The sequence below is a fragment of the Pelodiscus sinensis genome, chromosome 19 (assembly GCF_049634645.1).
Source record: "Pelodiscus sinensis isolate JC-2024 chromosome 19, ASM4963464v1, whole genome shotgun sequence".
NCBI lineage: Eukaryota > Metazoa > Chordata > Testudines > Trionychidae > Pelodiscus > Pelodiscus sinensis.
Window position 1 is genome coordinate 18921804 of NC_134729.1, and position 19372 is coordinate 18941175.

At 52.8% G+C, this 19372-nt stretch overlaps 2 protein-coding genes across 4 annotated transcripts in view; both read left to right on the forward strand.

Annotated features, from left to right (window-relative positions):
- The first annotated feature begins 1248 nt into the window (after positions 1-1248).
- BORCS8 (BLOC-1 related complex subunit 8) lies at positions 1249-16537 on the forward strand. Its single transcript, XM_075902840.1, has 4 exons — positions 1249-1406; positions 5761-5873; positions 14191-14255; positions 16064-16537. The coding sequence occupies exons 1-4, from the start codon at positions 1370-1372 to the stop codon at positions 16173-16175; spliced, it is 327 nt and encodes a 108-aa protein (XP_075758955.1). The 5' UTR covers positions 1249-1369; the 3' UTR covers positions 16176-16537.
- A 138-nt stretch (positions 16538-16675) lies between these two features.
- MEF2B (myocyte enhancer factor 2B) overlaps positions 16676-19372 on the forward strand; it is a 76594-nt gene continuing 73897 nt past the window's right edge. For all 3 annotated transcript variants that reach the window (XM_075902831.1, XM_075902830.1, XM_075902833.1), the window contains exon 1: positions 16676-17307. The gene's annotated coding sequence lies outside the window, so the exon portion shown is untranslated. The remainder of the gene's footprint in view (positions 17308-19372) is intronic.

A 19372-nucleotide genomic window follows, 5' to 3' on the forward strand; every position in this document is an offset into this window, starting at 1 on the left:
GTGGCAGGGAGGCGGGGCGCGATCGGCGCTGGGAGCCTCTGGTTGCGTCTGATGTCGGCATGATGCCTTGGGGAGGAGGAGAAGCCCCGTCCGTGCCCCTGAGCGCTGTTCAAGCACGTTGTGGAGCCATAGCCGGACTCGCTCGTCTTTCGCCGGGACCGTGCGCGGGACGGGCAGCACCCTGGGATCTGCATGTGCCCGGGTCAGTCCCACTCCCCGCCGGCTGATTCTCTCCCTCTCCCCCCTCCCCGCAACCCCCTTCTGGCCAGCCCTGTTTCCTGCCAGCCAGTTCTCCTCCTCCCGATCTCCCCCGACACCCTGCCCCAATCTTCCCCAGCCAGCCCTGCTGCCCCCGACTTCCCTCCCCCGCCCGTCTCCTCTTCCCAGACAGCCCTGCTCCGCTCCCGGCTGGTCCCTTCCTTCCCTCCTCCCCCCCCCCCCCCCCCCCGATCAAGTGTGTCCAGTATTTTTTCTGAAGCTACCTGGTATCCCTACCCAGTGATGCCAGCGGCTCAGTGCAAAGAGGAGTCAATAAGTCCCCCAACATGAGGGGGCAGTGATAAGTAAGAAGGATGTGAGACTCAATGTCCACAAAACTTCTCCCACAACAGCGACGCTACGTCGTGGAGAGGGAATGGGGCGATGGGCAAAACCTCTACCCCAGAATACTGTAATCACCAGAGGTAACTCCCCTGGGACTTTCCCCTTGGCCGTGGTCCATGCCGGGGTGGAAGGAGGCTGTTTCTCCTCGCTCTGAGGGCCCTGATGCACCACTCTCGTGACTTTTTGGAACCCTGACTCCAAGCCGTTGGACCTCAGGAATTAGCCGCACGAGGAGGCTCAGGACCAAACCAGGAAATGCGGTGGGCTCGCCCGAGCCCGTGCGTTTTCGGGGCGGGGGCCTCCCCAAGGGGTAAGCCTGGGTGGAAATGACACCAGGCACCGTGGTAGCCCCGCACAGGTAATTCTAGCCCGCCTGAGGGCAGACGCCAGCCCCCGAAATGTCTGCCCCAGAAAACCCCTGGTTCTCGTAGGGCTGGCAGACAGAAGCACAGTGGGGAGCTGGGGTTTGCGGGAGCCCATGCCTTTGGGGGTGGGGAAGTCACATGCTATGGGGCCACACAGCTGGGGGGGGGGGTTCCCCCAGGAAGAGGTCGCTCGCTGGCCCTACATGGCAGCGGCCTGCGGAATGAATGCCCCGCTGGGGAAGAGGCGGGAGGGGACAGGAAAAGAGGCGGAACCTTGGTGGCGTAGCTCGGCTTTCCGGGGGGGGGCTGTTTGAGCAACGCACCGACGAACCGGAAGTTGCCTGCTGGCGGGGATTCCGGTCCGGCCTCGGCTTCCGTTACCCTCCCCCTCCCCCGCCGCGATGGAGGAGACCGAGATGCAGCTCAAGGTGAAAAAAGGTAAATGGGGGCGGCTTCCGGTGCGGGGGGGGGGCGTTGGGGGGGATCATAGGGGCCCAGGGCAGTGCCTAGCAGTAGAGGGGGGGCAGGGCAGTACCTCGGGGGGGGGGGGTGTCATGTGGCCCCAGGGGAGGGGCGGGGAGCCCTGGGGGGGGGGTCATAGGGCCCCAGTACAGGGATGGGGGGGGTCATGGGGCCCCGGGGCAGTACCTTGGGGGGGGTCATAGGGCCCCAGGACAGGGATGGGGGGGTCATGGGGCCCCGGGGCAGTACCTAGGGGGGGGTCATAGGGCCCTAGGGCAGGGATGGGGGGGCGTGGGGCCCAACAGTGCAGGGTTCCAGAACAGCAGCCCAAGGGTTATATGGCTCCCGGGCAGTATCCAGGAGTGGGGGGAAGTGGCTATAAGGCCCCTGAGTGGTCTCCCATGGGTGGGATGGAGAGGCAGCTCCCTAGGTGCGCGTAGGGGCCTTGCCTGCCCTCCTGGGTGGTGACACGGCATTCTCTGTGTTGGGGCAGGGCAGTGATGGAGCCTCAGATCAGCTCTGCGGGAAGTGCAATTGTAGGGTGTCTGTGCAGCCTGATGTGGGTGGGTGGGGTGGAAGGACTGTTTATAGCCTCAGGTGTTCCCTGACCACCTCTCGTTTTGTAGGACTGGAAGAAATCTCAATGTTGCGCTTATCAGAAGCACCCGAGGCCTTTTTTTAAGGGGGAAAGGCAATATGTTGTGTTTATTGAAAATACAACTATGAAAAGCAGCGTGTGCACGAACACATGCACCCTCTCTCTGTTACCAGTATGTCATGGCTCAAGTCAGTTTATTAGCCTTTTAGATTGAACATGAGGGAGGAGCCGAGTCTTGTTGATCCCGATTCAAGGCTCCTCTGAGGCTTGGATTGCAGGACCAAACTCAGTCCCATGGAGGAAGCGCCCCATTTTATATACGTAAGATACTATTTGAATTTATGGGTTTTTGCATTGTCATGCTGCAGTCCTTGATGTGTTAATCATGGGGGAATTCCCTGCAGTTATCCTTTGATGTTTATGGTCAGGCAACAGTCCTTGATATGTTGCTCTTGGGGGTTTCCCCTCAGTTAATTCTTTGATGTTTATGATCAAGCTTCCCATTGAATCCCATTCTATGATTGTTTATCTCCACCTGTGTCCAAGTTTCATCAAGTACAATGAATGCTCTCTGATCATCTCAAAGTTTCTCATGTCTTTTTGACCATCTTGGCATCTGTGATGGCTTTCACACACATCCTTCAACTATGCACCCATCCTCCACTCACACCAAACAATTTACAGAGAATTTCCTGCTAACCAATTTTGCGGAGCATTTCAGACAGGATTACATTTTAGAAAGGGTTATATAGTCACTAAAGGACACAATTTAGTTTGCAATAGGGGTGTAATAGTATAGTCGATTAACCGATAAGCATAAGCTTATAGGTTAATGCTATAGACTACATGTATTCTCTCCCCTCCCTTCCCCCTACCCCCTTACCAGTCAATTTTTTAGCAGGCTGGCCAGCAATCGGTCTGGGACCTACCCCGCTGCAGCTCTGTATTTAAAGTGTATTAGGAGCCTGGTTCAGTTCTGGCTCATGCTGGGTCCAGGAGCTCAGACCCCACCCAAGACAGGGCCTGCTGCCACCCTGCGCTGCTGCCTCTTTATTAGAGGCAGCAACACAGGGTGACAAGCAGCTGGTCCACGAGGGAAGCTGGTTTTTAAATGAGCTCCCCTTGTGGGCCAGCTCCCACTTTGCACCCCACGCTGCTGCCCCTGATACAAAGGCAGCAGTACGGAGTTGCAGAGGGCTCTTCGGGAGTGAGGCTGCAGCGCACTGGCTGCTGGCCCCACCCTCGGGGACTATAGAATAGTCAACTAACGGATAAGAATTCATGAGGTACTCAACTATTCAATTAACTGATATTTAACATCCCTAGTTTGCAATGCAGACAAAAGGCACAACTTAATTTGTCATGCTAACAAGAAGCAAGACCTTATAGTGAACATTGTCTAATTATGAAAGGTAGCTGGTAGGGTCAAACAGAAGAATTTAGAATGTATAAACAAATCATATAGGACTTACTACCATCATTATACTTGCATTCTTGTACCAACATTAAAATGCTACTTTTTAGCTACATCGAGAGACATCAAATCTATTCATGGCAGGACCAAGCGCAATCTAGACCATTCTTGTCTCTGTTCTTCAGATACATTTTTGCTTTTTTTTTTTTAACCCTTCCTAAGCTAAGCTTCCTGCAGCAAGGAGTTCCACAGGCTGTTCCTGTGGCTCATTTAAAGATAATTTTTTGAAAAAGATACATCTTGAAATGTTTGACTTTTTATTTTATGGGACTACCTTGCCCTCTTTCAGTGTATTAAATCCATTACTGTCTGACTTGCTGCAGGTCTGTAGTTAGTAGACAGAGCTTTCACATGTGAATTAAAACAAGAGGATTTGGTTAAAATAATCCCACAGGGTTTTTTGCTATTGATTTAGCTGCACCAGTGCAGATTAGGGATGTCATAGTGCAGCCTGTACTTATCGGTTAATCTTATTGATTACACACATTCCCTCCCACCCTTGCTGCCTCTGTGTCAGAGGCAGCAAGTGCGGGGAGGAGGGAGCCAGTACACGTGGGAAAGCTGGCTTTCAAACCAGCTCCCCACATATATTGGCTCTCACAAGCTGATCCCCCTCCCCGCACTGCTATTTTCTATCAGAGGCAGCAGCAGGAGGGGAGGTGGGAGTTGATAGGCGTGGAAAGCTAGTTTTTAAGCCAGCTCTCCTCACATGCTGGCTCCACAGAGCCACCTGCCTCCCACAGAGGCAGTGAGGGGGGAGCTGCCTCCCCCTCACACTGCTGCCTGTATCAGAGGCAGCAGCGTGGGGGAAAGGCAGGCTGCCACAGAGCAGCCTCTGTCTGCAGCGGGGTCATGGAATGTCAAGCATTGGGTCTCGTTGCTGCAGGCGGGATCAGGTGACCAGTGGGAGGACGGGGGCTAAAGCAGGAACCTGCCTGTCCTGGCACTGCAGACTGCGCTGTGCCCTAGAAGTGGCTGACAACTGGCCCATCTCCTGGGTTGGGGGGAGAGAACTCAGGGCTCTGCGCACTACCCCTGCCCTGAGCACTCCTATTGGCTAGGAACTTGCTGCTGGCTGCTTCTGGGGCACAGCAGGGTCTACGGTGCCAGGAGAGGCAGGAAGCTGCCTTAGCCCCCTCGCTGCACCGCTGACCAGGAGCCACTCAAGGTCAGCCCCTCCTGCCCCAGCCCTGACTTCTAATCAGATTATGTTGGGTTACAGGCATCAGCAATTTTCCTTAACTGGGTCATGAGAAAAAAATGTTTGAAAACCGCTGGCGTAGAACATTGGGGGGATATCAGTGGGGGAAGGGTTCCTAAAGGAATTGTGCTATTAGGAGGAAGCAAGAGGAGTTGGTTTGCTCCAAGCATGGGGCTCTTGCTACATTTCAAAAGCAGAAGCTCATCAATTGGAATTGGCACAAGTGGGGACTGCTTCAGTCTTGGCTCATGCCATTTCCCCGCTGTGCCTCTGCCTTTCCTGCCCCCTGCGGAGACGGTGCTGGGCCGGATCCCCCCAGCGCTGGCTCCTACTCCCCTGCTCCTTGCTGCCTCTCGCCGATAGAGGCAGCGGGGGGGGGGGGGGAAGGGGAGTGACTAGTAATAAGTGCTTATCGGATGGTCGACTAGTCACTTACATCCCTACCAGAGCCATGTTCATACAATGGGTTTGTCACACCAGCTGCGTGCTGCTTTGTTCACGGTGTACTCTGTTAGGAGTCCAGTAGGGGCTGTTGGGATGTACGGAGCTGAGTTGGGTGAGCAGCCGGAAAGAGAACCTCAAACCCTACGTCAGTCTGGATTTCTGAGTTGTTAGTAGCCCCTTCTCTGCCGTTAGCTCCCGGCTCGCTCGGGCGCAGGAACAAAAGCTAATTTTCAAGATTGTTTTTTGGCTTTGCTAATCTGCTGGCTTGGCTAAGGTGCCCCAGAATCTGTTCAAAGATGTTACTTCTCCCAGAGAAGCCCCACAGCATCTTGATCTTACAGGACCGCAGGTGACCTCCCCGAAGGATCTATGGCTAGTAAACCTGCCAGAGTCAGCCCGTTCCTGAGCCCCAGAGAGTACAGTAAACCCTGCTGCTGTTCTGTGAGCCAGGGTTGGGGAAGGGGAGAGAGATTCCGAACACAAATCTGTGCTTAGCTTGATTTTGCTTTAATGTACCTGCTGATAGGCTAGATAGACACAACAAAGGGTTTGGAGCTTTGCCACCTTCTTGTTCATTCCTTTTGAAATAATGCAGCTGTTTTGTTTATTTTAGTGACAGACAAGTTCACGGAGAGCATGTACATCCTAGCCAACGAGCCATCTGTGGCGCTGTACCGACTGCAGGAGCATGTCCGGCGCTCCCTTCCGGAGCTAGCACAGCACAAGGTGAGAGCCCGTTTGGGGTCAGGAGTCCAGGGCTGGCAGGAGCGGGCTACAAGCTGCCGCTCTCCCCAGGACACTAGTGCCACTTTTTTTGAGGTGGGAGCGAGCAGGGGTGGTAATCGAGGCAGGGTGGGAGTATTGGTGAATGGTTGGAGCAAAGGGGTTGGGAGCCAGCGCTCCTGGGTTCTGTCGTTGGATCTGCCATTGAATTGTTCCGTGACTTGGGAGAGTCATAGAATCATAGGACTGGAAGGGACCTCGAGAGGTCATCGAGTCCAGCCCCCCGCCCTCAAGGCAGGACCAAGTGCCGTCTGCACCATCCCTGACAGATGTCTATCTAACCTGTTCTTAAATATCTCCAGAGAGGGAGATTCCACCACCTCCCTTGGCAATTTATTCCAATATTTGACCACCCTGACAGTTAGGAATTTTTTCCTAATGTCCAATCTAAACCTCCCCTGCTGCACTTTAAGCCCAGGGAGTCGCTGCTCCCTGCCTCAGTTTCCCCATCTGTACAATTGAGATGGTAAGACTGGCCTGCGATGAAACTTATCTAATGCTTGTAAAGCACGTTGGGACCATCAGATGAAAGGACCCCCAGAAGGGCAGAGCAGAGTGACTTAATAAGCAGCATCAGATAGTTGCTGGCAGTCGTAGATCCCAAATGGCTAGAACCCCCTGCTTTTGGTTGACCTTCAAGCTCCTAGTTGCTTCTGGGCTCCCAGAATGAAAAAGACTTTGCTGCTGGCCAAGGCCTTCTAGTGGCTGCATTTTTACTGCCAGGTAGGCACCTAGCCTAGAGCACTGTGTTGGGTTGTGAGTCTTTGCTCCCTGGACCAGTGAAGGCTGGGGGTGGTCTGAGAGTGATATGGTTTCCCCCATGTCATTTTGAATCGAGAAGTGAAATGCCTTTTTCATGCACTGTGACAGTAGCAGTGCCAAGAAAAGAACCCAGGGCTATGTCTACACTAGTGCGATCTCGTGCCAGAAATATGCAAATGAGGCTAAGTGTGGAATATCGCCGAGCCTCATTTGTATATCTGAGCCGCCATTTTTGCAGAAGAGGCTCTTGCGCCAGAAGGAGCCTCTACACTGCCCCTTCTTCTGCAAGAAAAACCCTCTTGTGCCATGCTGTTATTCCTGAACATAATCAGCGTAACGACATTGCGCAAGAGGGTTTTTCTTGCACGAGAAGGGGCAGTGTAGACACTCCTTCTGGCCCAAGAGGCTCTTCTGCAAAAGGCGGCTCATTAGATATGCAAATGAGGCTTGGCGATATTCCACGCTTAGCCTCATTTGCATATTTCTAGTGCAAGATCGCGCCAGTGTAGACATAGCCCAGGAGTCTGACTGCCACCCCTTCGCTCTGACCACTAGGCATCAGCCCCTTTGTTCTATACATGGAGACAAAGGAAAATGCGCTACCTGCCTTGGCTGGGGAGAGAGATGATCAGTCCCATTTCCCCTGGCTGCACCGGAAGATGCTTTTATTACATAAACTATGGGGAGAGAAACAAGCAAGAAGAGCCCACCAGAGGCATAGGACTCTAATAAATTGCCGCCCGCAGCTGTGCTTCCGTTTGCCTCCAAAGCCCGGCATGCTGACACTTTGATGCTAGCCTGGCTGTCCTCCCCTCGTTTCTGCCAGTCAGGATTCATTAGGAGTGATGCCTCATGAATAGATTACGGTTCCATGTCTATGCTAATGCACTGTCAGTCCTCATTTTTCACCTTTGCTTTACAGCCGTAGTTTCCAAATGAACCAGGATGGGGGCACTTTATTATTCACTTATTTATTAACGATGCGTATGCATGTCTGTGTGTGAGCGGAGCTGTGTAGGTATGTGTCGTGCAACATTGAGCTGGTCCCTTCACCAGGACGCGGGGGACAGGTTTCTAATACAATCCCCGAACTGTCATTTGCCTTGATTTAATCAGAATGGGCCTGGTTTCAGAGAGTCTGAGCAAAAGAAAATTGAGCAGCTGGCAAGACAGCCGTGCAGAGAGTCTCAGGCACCGGCATTGACTAGTTTGTGCTAGGGCAGGAAGAGGACCCTAAACCCTGGTGGGGAGGACAGTGGGATGAAAGCCTGAGAGACAGTTCATCGTGTTAGGCAGTGGGGGTGAGAAGTGTTGCGGGGGAGTCTCCTAAATCTTTTATTAACTCATTTGTCTCAGCTAAGCAGGGTGGTCTCCATGATTATCCTCGAAAGTGCAGGTCCTCTCTGGAGGCAGCTCGAGTTCTCGGTTGTAGTTTCTTGCTGTGCCTGTTCGTTTCTGCCATAGTGGCTGTCTTTTCACTTTCCCCCTACACAAAGGAGACTGTCACCTCGTCAGATTTCAGTCACCCAGCGGGCCTTATCCCTATTGCTGTCTGTGCTTGTGCCAGCGAAAAGCGTTCACATGCGTCGACTCGTGGCTTAATCCCTGCCCTGCACTGGCACCCAGACCTGACTCAGGAGTGACTTTTGCCTGACAAGGGAGGAAAATAATTTCCCTCGTACTCCACTTCTTTGCTCTCTGCTGGCCAGGATAGAATTAGGTGGGCATGGCCCCAAAGGGAGTGTTCACTGGCTAGATGTGCAGAGTGGTGTTGAGTAGGGGCAATGGAACACCAGGGTGGAACCTGGTCTGCTTAGAAAAGACAGGACCGAGGGGGGGATATGATAGATCTCTCTAAAATCATGAGGGTGGGAAGGAAGTGACTAGGGAAGTGGAATTGCCCCCTTCCCGTACCATGAGAACTACGGGTCACCTGACAACGTTACTAGGCAGACAGTTTAAAACAAATGGAAGTATTTCTTCCCATGATCACACAGTCAGCTGGTGGAACTCCTTGCCGGGGGGGTGTTGTGAAAGCCAAAAGTATGACTGGGTTCAGAGAAGAATGAGATGAATACAGGTGTGGCCGGGTCTCCTGGCCAGCAGGGTGGCCTAGTGTTAGGTCCCGGAGTTAGCTGGTGGTAAAGGGGTGTAGGACCCCTGCTGCTGGGGCCCCGGGCCTAGGAATTTTGGCCTCTTATCTGAGTCTAAGTTCTTAAGTTTGGGGCATGGCCCTGAGAGTCCAATTTCCCCCTCCTCAGGGCGGGTTCCTCGTAGGTTCTCCCCCTTTGTGCCAGTGGGAGTGGTCGGAGGCTCACCTGCCCCTGAGGCTGACCCAGTGGATGGCTGTGGCCCTGTAGACAGCAGAATCCGCTCCTGTCTCTTCGCTGGTCAGGCCCTAACTGAGCCAGGTTCCTCTCTTTTATCCTCCCTCCGGGCCTGGCATTGGCTGCAGGTAAAACAGGGCGGGGCTAATTGTTAAAAAAAAAAAAAAAAAAAAGGCTTTGTTTAACCCCTTCACTGCCAGGTCCCCCTCTCACTCCCTCACAACAGGAAGGATAGGTCGGTCAATAGCTAGTAGCCAGGATAGTCGGGGACACAGCCTCATGCTCCCAGTGTCCTTAACCCTTCAGCTGCGTGAAACCGGGACTGGATGATGGGCTGTGTCACTTGATAATTGACCCGTTCTCCCTCTGAAGCTTCTGGAACTGGCTGCTGTCAAGCAGAAGACCAGGTGCTGGGCTAGATGAACCATTGATCCGACCCATTCATGTCTACTAGGGATGTTAGCGTATAGTTGTGTAAATTTTTAACCGAAAAGCCTGGGTCAGGTTGTCTCTTCTGTTCTTAAGTTTGTTCTTGTTCGGTGAGTTTCAAGTGATGCTGTTTCAAACACCAAAGGCCTGGCCATCATTGTTCTGAAAGCTTTAAATTAGGTCCAGATGGATTCTTTCCGAGGCTCTGCTAGGGCCTGTTGGACAGAGAAATGTGCACTTGCTGAGGGTGAGAGGCAGGCCTTGCTCCATGGAGGGACTACCCGGTTTTGTCGAACGACAAACCTCCATGGCTTAGGCACAGAGTAGGAAAGGTAACTTGACCAAGGTCATACAATACGCCACAGGCAGAGCTGGGAATAGAACCCAGGTGCTCTGAGTCTGAGTCCAATGGACTAGCCACTGCGCCATGCTCTTGCTAAAGAAATCGATTGGTTGATTTAATTACTTACATGAAAAGTGTTTTCTTGCCTCGACACACAAGAACCACACATCAGAGACAAAAGTGAAACTGACCCACCTGGTTTTACTTTCCAAATTCACGGAAAGAAAATAAATACAACTTAAATGGTAGAAAGGAAATTAGACCTTGAAAAACTATTTATCTCAATCTAGCAGATCATGTTTTCAGCCACAATGATACAGATACTGGGTAAAACGTGGTTTGTATCTTGACCGAATCTCTTGAGATGATTTGAGTGAGATCTCAGCTGTGGCAGTGGCCTGTGGTTGTGAATAACGCTCTTGTATGCAGAACTGACTTAGACTGAAAAGTCCTGCTTCCTTTTCAATTGAACTCCTACCCTTCTGCTGCATCTTCAGCCCCCAACTTTCTCAATTGTCTGTGGATCTCCCATGGAACAGACTGAGGAATTCACTCCCAAAGGAAGCAATGAAAGTGGGCTCTTTTAGAACTCAACTGGATAAAACGCTAGAAAATCTCTTGTCAGAGAAAACCCTGTTCGGGTGCAGAGGTGGGCTAGATGGAACGTCATAGGCCTTGTCTCGTTCCAGATGGTTCTCTGGAGATACGGCCTTCGAGATTCCCCGAGCGTTTATACAGGAACAAACTGATTTGGGAAGAAGGGTTGGCACTGGGAGAAGGTCACCTCTGTGACTTCCATCGATTTGATTAAAAATAATCTTTAATACTTTCATCCATCTCAAGCACTGCAGACAGATTTAACGCCTCACTGATAAGATCCAGTGAGATGCAGGGCCCAGGTTGCCTCCTTGTGTCTGAGCTAGATTGCTAAGCTCTGCTCAAAGCTGCCTTTTTGGATTTCCCCTGATCTTTCAGGGATGTAGAACTTCTCATTAATTTACTGCTGAACGGCCACAATTCATCATTAGCGGTGTTGCATATCATTAGCTGGCGGTAGCTATTATACCGCGTGCGAGGAATTGCCCTGGGAATTCTGAGAGGACAGAGTGAAAAGATTAAAAACGCAGGCGCACGGTGGAAAGGCTCTTTCTTAATTAAGAACATGGACGCCCCAGGAAGTGGTGAGGATGCTGGGAACAGACGTCGTGGCCTGGCATCATAGACAGGAACGTTGGCAATCTAGTGCTAGGTAAAGTTAGAACCAAAGCAAAGCTGCTCTCTGGAGAGATGTAACTTTGTGATCTACCTCCACCCATCCCCCTGCCGTCTGTCTCAGCCCAGCTATCCAGCTGTGGGACCCCTGCCCCTTTTACTCGGTGGGCTCTCGCGAGTAACTAGAGCAGAGCTGAGCAAAGCAGCATGGAGCCAGATTAGAACTTGAATTGAAAATCGTCCTGGAGCACCTATGTGCTGGAGAAACAGGGTTGGGGTTCCATGTACCGGGGTCCTCTTTAGGGATGTTACATTTCGATCAATCAGCTAATTGAGTAGTCGATGGCATTTCCCTTGATTAGTCGATAAGCGGTGGGGTGGGGCGCTCACTATCCCAGCTGCGCCTCTGCCTTTTAAATGTAGTAAGAGCCGCCTATGGCTCTTACTACATTTAAAAGGCAGAGGTGCAGCAGGAAACCCTGGGAGAGCGGGGTCTGCCTGAGTCCCCACTTGCCCCAGGTTCCCGAGGGGCTCTTGCTCCATTTCAAGAGCAGAGGCACAGCAGTTGGATTGGCTCACACCGTTTCCCGCTGTGCCTCTGCTTCCCCTGCTACCACCTTCCCCGGCTTTTAAGCCAACTCCCCCAGCACCTGCTTCTGCTCTCACCCTCCCTTCCTGCCTCTGTATCAGAGGCAGCAAGGGGATGGGGGGAGTGGCTACTCGACTCGACTACTTGGTAAGCCTGTCGGGTAGTCGACTAGTCACTTACATCCCTAGTCCTCTTCCCTTTGAGTCAGCAGTGAGCCACTGTGCCAGAGTGGTGCGAGGCAAGGCAGTGCTGGGTCAGAACCATTGTGAGCACTAGTGATCATTAACAATCCCCTGGCACTGTTTGCAACAGCAGGCAGCTTTGGGGTTCCGTTTTCAAAGCTGTCGAAATGACTTAGGCACTTGTGTTCGTGTTAGCTGCAAAGCTTACAAATTCTGGCCAAATTGAAGCTTGGATCATTTCAACCTCTCCCTTGTCCTAAGTTCACTGGCCTTTTTACTGAGCTTTGGCTTTTTCACTTCCTGCTCTTAGCTGTTCCACAGTGTTGCTGTGTGTTCTCACGTCCCACCTAGGAAGGTAAAGGGTTATCCGGTTACCCAGCAAGCGTTGCCTTATCGGCAACGCTTACTGGGGTAGCCAGTTTACTGTCGCCCGGCCTGGCCAGAGCCACTCCCCGCTTGCCATGCGCTGTGGGTAGAGGGCTGCTCCAGCCCTGCCAGGCCCACCGTGCCATCCCACAGGCAGGGGGCGCTCTAGCCTGGCCAGAACAGCTCCCCATCTGTGGCATGGTGCAGTGTGGGACATGGCAGGCTTGTTAACTAGTTAAACATGTGGTTTAACTGGTTAACACTTTAAAGAGGCGTTTACATTCCTAGTCCCCCGCCCCCAGAGTTGCTGCTGATCAGATTTGCATGAAGTGATCCTGTGCATCGTGTGTGTAGCATTTACTGAGCCCTTGAGATGACAGGTACGTGCATTATTACTATTAGCTGTATTAGTCACTGCTAATGCTCTGGCTCCCCGTGCACTGAGATTTCTAAGCAGACTGGAAGAGTAAAAATGTTCACCAGGGCAGTTCCTCTGAGATTCCCGAATTGTGAAAGAAGCTGATTGCCTGCTTTCCTCTTGGGACTCTGGGTTGGACTTGATTGGGAGTGGGTCAGCTCTGACCCGCTAGTCATGTGGGTGCACCCAGGTGGAATGCTTTAGGACTTCCAGATGATCAATAGCATTTGCATTAGCATCTCATCAGCATGCCTCTGCCTCCCCTTGATTCTCAGCTGTGTCATGGATGTAGCCGCAGCCAAGGGAAAGTTTGCCAGACTCTGCAAAGTGTTTCGCTCCAGGTGCCAGCTCCTTGTTCAAACAAAACCAAGTGCAGTCTTTTAAAAATGTTGGAGGAGTCTGAGTATAGCTCTCGGGAAAAGCCTCCTATGATGGCTTGGCCTCATAGGTGAACTCTCATTGTGGTTCCCAGCAAAAAGCAGCAGAGCCCAAAGGTTGAAGTGATGTTGGGAATGTAAGCGACTAGTCAACTAGTTACTCGACTAGTCACTTTCCCTCCCCCCCACCTCTTCTGTCTCTATCAGAGAGAGGCAGCAAGGCGGGGGGAGCAGGAGCCAGTGCTGGGGGGAGTCGGCTTAAAAGCCGGTTCCCCCAGCACCATCTCCGTGGGGGATGAGCAGGGAACTAGCGGTGCTTCTGCCTTTGAAATGTAGCAAGAGTGGGGCTCTTGCTACATTTCAAAAGCAGAAGCGCCAGAGGGCCAGTGGGGGACTCAAGCGGCTCCCTGCTCCCAGCTTCTGAAATGTACAAGAGCCCCGTGTGGTTCTTGTACATTTCAAAAGCAAAGCCTGTGGGGAGAAGGGGGCCAGCTCACCCCGTGCTTCCCATGGCACTTCCTCCTTTGAAATGTAGCAAGAGGCGGCGAGGCTCTTGCTACATTTCAAAGGCAGAGGCGCCCTTATCGACTGATTAAACGCCGACAATTCCATCGACAATTCGGTCAGTTGTTTAATCTAAATGTAACATCCTTAGTGATGTGGGATTCCTTTTATTAATGGCACAAAAATCAGCCTCGAATTGGGCCTGTCTGCTGTCAGTTACAGCTAAAAAAATTGAGAACTTGAGGCTGCATGAGACAGGAGGACACGGGACTCTAAGAGGAAGATGCCATCTGGCTGTCAGATGAATTGATGCGGAGCCAGATTTAAGATCTATGCCTTTGGTGTAAGCATGGTGTGTGTTGCTGGCTGAGCCGTGCATTTCCAGTCGAGCCTCGCTAAGGATATATTATCTTACCAGCGCTATTGCACTTTACAAACGAAGGAAAACGGCATTTTGCACAGAGGGAAACACGCCTAGAGAGTTAAATGACTTGCCTGAGATCACCCAGCATGTCAGTAGCACAGCTGGGAGCAGAACTGCCAGCCTGCTGCTCCAACCACTGACCTGCCATGTCTCCCGGCTAGACCCAAGTGGCCTTTTCTTCAAGCGTTACATATGCTCGTGCGTCATGTCTGTATTTGTTACTCGTGACTGCGTGACGTGGGTGGTGTGTCGGTCTCCTGCATAGGGATGCCTTCGCGTTTCCTGACAAGAAGTGTCATTCCGCATTCCTTGTGATCTGCCTTTCAGGCTGACATGCAGAGCTGGGAGGAGCAAAGTCAAGGAGCCATCTATACGGTGGAGTACGCCTGCAGGTACAGGAGGGTGCTGGGAGAGCTTTGAAATTTGCCCCTCTCTGGGGCGGCAGCCCTCCCTTTTTAAAACCGATGGTATATCAACGGGGCTGCCGAGGAGACCCAGTTCATTGTTCTGCTGGTGTTTCTCTGTCCCCCCCCTTCCCCGCATGCTGGTGATTTCGCAGCGCAGGCCCAGTTTGCACCCCCATTGAAAGCGCCCTACAGCTCACAGAGTTGGGCCCGTTCCCACTTGCTAGTGATGAGAAGCCACGTTGGTTATTTTCAGGCTCAGTCGGTTAGATCAATGATTCTGCCTTTGCAGGGAGAGGGTCTATTTTAGGAACTAACGGTAGCTCCTGTTTTCAAACCAGCCAGGCACCAGCACACAGAGCTCCTCCTTTAAAGGGGGCCTGCCTTCCTGAGCACTGAGCACCCTTGATTCTTACAGGCGTTAATGGGAGCGGTGGGTGTTCAGCACCTCTCCAAACCCAGACCCTACCCATTAGAAGCCTTGGTATGGATTCAGGAGCCTCTAGGCACCTCGACTTGGATATTTGGGCCTCGGATTTAAAACCCAGCCAGCCCCAAGCCCTTCTGTTCCTGGCTGTTGCTTGGCTGGTCTCCTGCACAAGTGCCTGTAAGAGCTTCCGGCCTCCCCATTCCAATAGCACGAGGTCCAGTTGATCCTCCCCGGGGGAGCCAGTCACCTCATTGCAAAGTCGGGTGTCACGTAGCAGAAATCAGCATGGTGGCAGCTAGGGATGTGAACAACTAGTCGACTAGTTGCTTCCCCCCCATCCCTTGCTGCCTCTATCAGAAAGAGGCAGCAAGGGGGGGAAGTGGAGGGGGCTTCAAAGTGGCAGCACCACATGCAACCTGGGGCCAGACCCTGGGCTCCACTCAGCGCTGCCGCTTTGAAATGCCGCGTGCAGCCCAGGGCCAGCTGGGGACTCCACCACTGACCCCGGGCTCCATGCAGCGCTACTGCTTTGAAACGCCATGTGCAGCCTGGGGACTTCCCCACTGATCCCGGGCTCCATGCAGCCCTGCTGCTTTGAAACGCCACGTCCAGTCCAGGGCCAGCTGAGGACTCCTCCACTGATCCTGGGCTCCATGCAGCCCTGCCACTTTGAAATGCTGCATCCAGCCTGGGGCCAGCTGGAGACTCCCGCACTGACCCTGGGCGCCATGCCGCTTTGAAACGCCGCGGGGAGCACGGGGCCAGCAGGGGACTGCCTGAGTCGTCCGCTGGCCCCGTATTCCCCGCAACACTTTCACCTTTGAAGTGTCACAACGGCCCTGGGGTTGTTGCTGCACTCCAAAGGCGGAGGCACCCTTATCGACCAATCGAATAGTCGATGCAAATTGCATCGACTATTCAATTAGCCGATTCATGTAAATTTAACATCCCTCACGGCAGCTCGCACTTGCTTGGCACTGGAGTAGGTGCAGGGCTGTGATAAACTGAGGCCACGACTGGCCCCATCTCAGCAGAAAGCCCGAAACCTGGAGGGGCAGCTGGGAGTGGGGGCAGTCAGGTGGGAGGCACGCTGACAGCAGGCGTGGCTCTCTGAAGCGTGACTGCCCACTCCAGTTCTTTTTGTTCAGTGGCATGCACCCTTTCTTCCCCCGCCATTGGGGGCAATACAGACCTGCCAGTGTCTCCCCAGAAACCCACGCCTTAGCTAGTGCCTGAACACGCAAAATGCCACGGGCAGCTGTAACTCCCTCTCCACTGTCCCCTCGCCGGGCTGCATGTATCTTCTAAACCAGCGAAGCCATCGAAGGTACTAACTGCGTCCCCTGCTCCCCCTGGTCTGTTTCAGCGCCATAAAGAACATGATGGACAGCAGCGTGTATTTCGAGAGCATCGACAGGCTGCTCAGGCATGTCATCGCCATGAAGGATCAAATGAATTCCGCTCAGGGCCGCAGATAGCTCAGGAGTCTGACACCCTGAATTCTGATAACCGCCCTGCCTATTTATAGGAACGCCTCCTCTGACTGCTGGAAGCGTCGCTGACTGTAAAGCAGCAAGCTACGGACGAGCCGAGCAGTTACACCCGTACCGTGACTTACAAAGATAAGCGCCTTGCCTGGCGTCATGAAACTGTGGCTCCTTTTCCTTTGGGGAGAAAACCCTCTTGTGTACAATGTTTCCTGCAATGCAACTTATTTCTCTGCCCTTAAAAAAAGGGAGAGATCTCTTTGGCTAACGTGTCGCATTGTGGGGCAGGGTTCAGTACACCTGTAGCCTGGCTCAGACCATGGTAATAAATTAATGTTGTCATGCTGAGGAAATGAGTGTATGAGGAAGCAGGGACACTGCGTGGATCGGATAGCGTCTGCTTGGTCATTTGCGGGGCTCTGTGTGTGGATGGGATTTTTAGAGGCCTCGGGACACTGGTCAGTGTAGCTGGAGGATGCGTTTTGCTCTCCTTGCAGCACAAGGAAAGCCACTGCCGCTTTTGCCAGGAGTTGATCTGAGTCCAGGATATTCTGTTCCTCGCCCTGAGAGCCTTAATGGCATGAGTGTCGGGGACTTTATGGGAATGAGACTCACTAGCGCTGCTCTCATATGTAACAGCTTGGAATGGCATGTTGCTGGCACAGGGCTGAAGCAGGCCGAATGGCCGGTTCTGTGCCAAGTGACTTTCTTTACCGGCTGTTTGTGGCTATGGGCTCTTGTACTTTGCCATGCTGCCAACCTGCCTGGGGCCACACTGAATTTACACCGCCAGCGGAGCAAATTCCAACAGTTCTTGGACAGGCGGGTACAGAGACTCTGGGTCCGAACATGCCAGGAAGGGCGGCGTGGGAGCCGTGTAACCTCCTCTAGCCACCCCCCCGTGTTATGGTCATGTCATCCAGTTACAATTCCTTGAGCCACGCTTGTCTCCGTGCATGTGGAGAAGCTCTGATTTCTCACTCTCCGTGGACACTGCTCTCCTTATCTCTTGGTGGATGTGATTGTTTTCTTACAGCGCTGCTGCCCTGCACGCCACGAATCCACCAGCCAGTTCCTGATTTCAGACCAGACTCGCCTTCCTCTGCCTTTTTCACTCATCCAGGTCAGTGATGTCTTTGGCCAGAGGATAGGGCGAGAAATCTCCCCCCTTTACGGTTTCTGGCCCCGCCGGTGTGAGGTTGTTTAGAAAACAATTCCTCTTCACACTGAAAGACCCTGCAGCCAAGGACAGTGATATTGACTAGATCCAACCCTTACCGAGTCTGCGGGATGGGGTGGTTAATTTTGGAATGCAGTGCACATGCTCCTAAGTTCTTGCCCAGGGGAAGCCTGCTGATTTTGCTTCTGCCCTTTCCTGTCCTTGTATGATTCTAGAATGCCAAAAAGTATCTTTCCTGCTAGCTCTTTGCCTTGGAAATACCAGAGCGATCGTGTCTAGTCGTCTGTGCTTTTGCGGGAGGGCCATCTGGAGACTGAAAAGGGGACTCATCTGCCCTTGATTGACGGGGTTGTGCGGAGGGAGACATACAGTCCTTTCTCAAGGAGAGCTCTATGTGTGTGTGTCAGGAGTTTGCTGATTATAGATTGGAGTAGAACCCCAAAATGAATGCAGAGGGACTGGGTTGCTTAGGATTTTCTTCATCGTTTGGGTAATCCAACAAAACAAAGACATCAAGACCTGGTTCTTCTAATGTGAAAAAGAAGCCAACCCCTCCCCCCTTACCTCCTCAAAGGCTGCCTTGATATATCATAAAGATGTGAGGCGGGAGGCTGTACACAGCTTGGCAGTTGAAAAGAGGCGTTAAGTTTTGTTTTTCCATTGGAGCTGACAACTCCCATTTTCCTTTTCAGTGGAAAGGCATTTAACAAGCAGGTGGTTTTCCAAGGGCTGGGAAGGAAGGTGCTTAAGGGGATTTGAAACTTGAAAAAGCCTGGCATTTCCTGAGAGTGCTAAATAACCCAGATCAATCACACCCCCCTTTCAAAAGAGACACTGTATTTCAGCCAGTGGCTTGTGTTCAGGGACACAGAGGTGTGTTAAGAGTGTGACGCACAAGGTTTGCTGACCCAGAAACGAGGCTTTGCTCTCCCCTTGCTCTTTGCGAGGCCAGGCCTCTTGCGGAATGGCTGTCTCGCTCCTAACGCTAGCGCCCAAAGAACGCGGCCAGGAGCCCCAATCAATCCATTGCGTTGCTGGGTTGGGCAGCCTGGCAGGAAGCTTGCGGATGGCAGGGCAGGAACCTTCATGATTTTACTTATTGATTGTGCTGGGACTCCTGGCATAAAACACCAGGGAAGCGAGGGAGATAAGTGACAGTAAAACAGCAGTGAATCAGATTCCTTTTAAAAGCCTGGTAGGGGATGGGGGGGTGTCTCTCGGTAACCAGCCCCATCTGCTGTGGTTGTCTTTCTGATTGTACATTTCTCTCTGGTACTCACAATGCAACTGCACCAAAGAGGGCTCTTGTTTCACCTGCTGGCTCCCCGTCAATCCTCACCCTGTGTGCATAACCACCGCGCCCCGGGCAGCCTTGCGACTGAAGCGTGTCTGTGCTCTAAGCCAGGACACCGCAAGGAACGTTGGGCAAGGCCAGGTCAGAGAGCAGCAGGCTCCTCTCGCTCAACCCACCTTCCAACCCCCTCTCCCTCAGTTGAACCCTCCAGCTGGGTCGACTCCCGGCCCCTGCTCCCGTGGCCGGTTGCTCCCCTCCGTGGGGGATAGCAAGCCGTGCTTTGGAGCGGGTCTTCCCTATGGACTGTCGGAAGCCCTGTAGCGTAGCTGAGGAATAACAGGAGCAGGCTGCAGTGGGAGCAGAAGGGCAAAAAACCGGGGGTGGGGACGGGAGCTGGGTTGGAGAAGATAACATAGGTTAGGCCTGATACTCCATTGGGGCTGATACTGGTGGTGGGTGTTTTTCCCCCTCTCCCCACCACTATAAGTGATGAATGCCATTGCGCCGGGCTGAACCTGTCCGTTCCCGTCTGCCCCTCCCAGCCAATATTCCCTCGAATCCGTAGCATCCACGTGCTGGCTTTTCCCATCCGTGCGCGGAATACGTGCCCCTTGGCGCCCCGAGGCGTGTGTGGATGCAGAAAGACAAACCTGGCTGCGGGCACTCTGCTAATCCACATTTGACGCGCTGCTGAACGGCCGCACAAGGGCACCG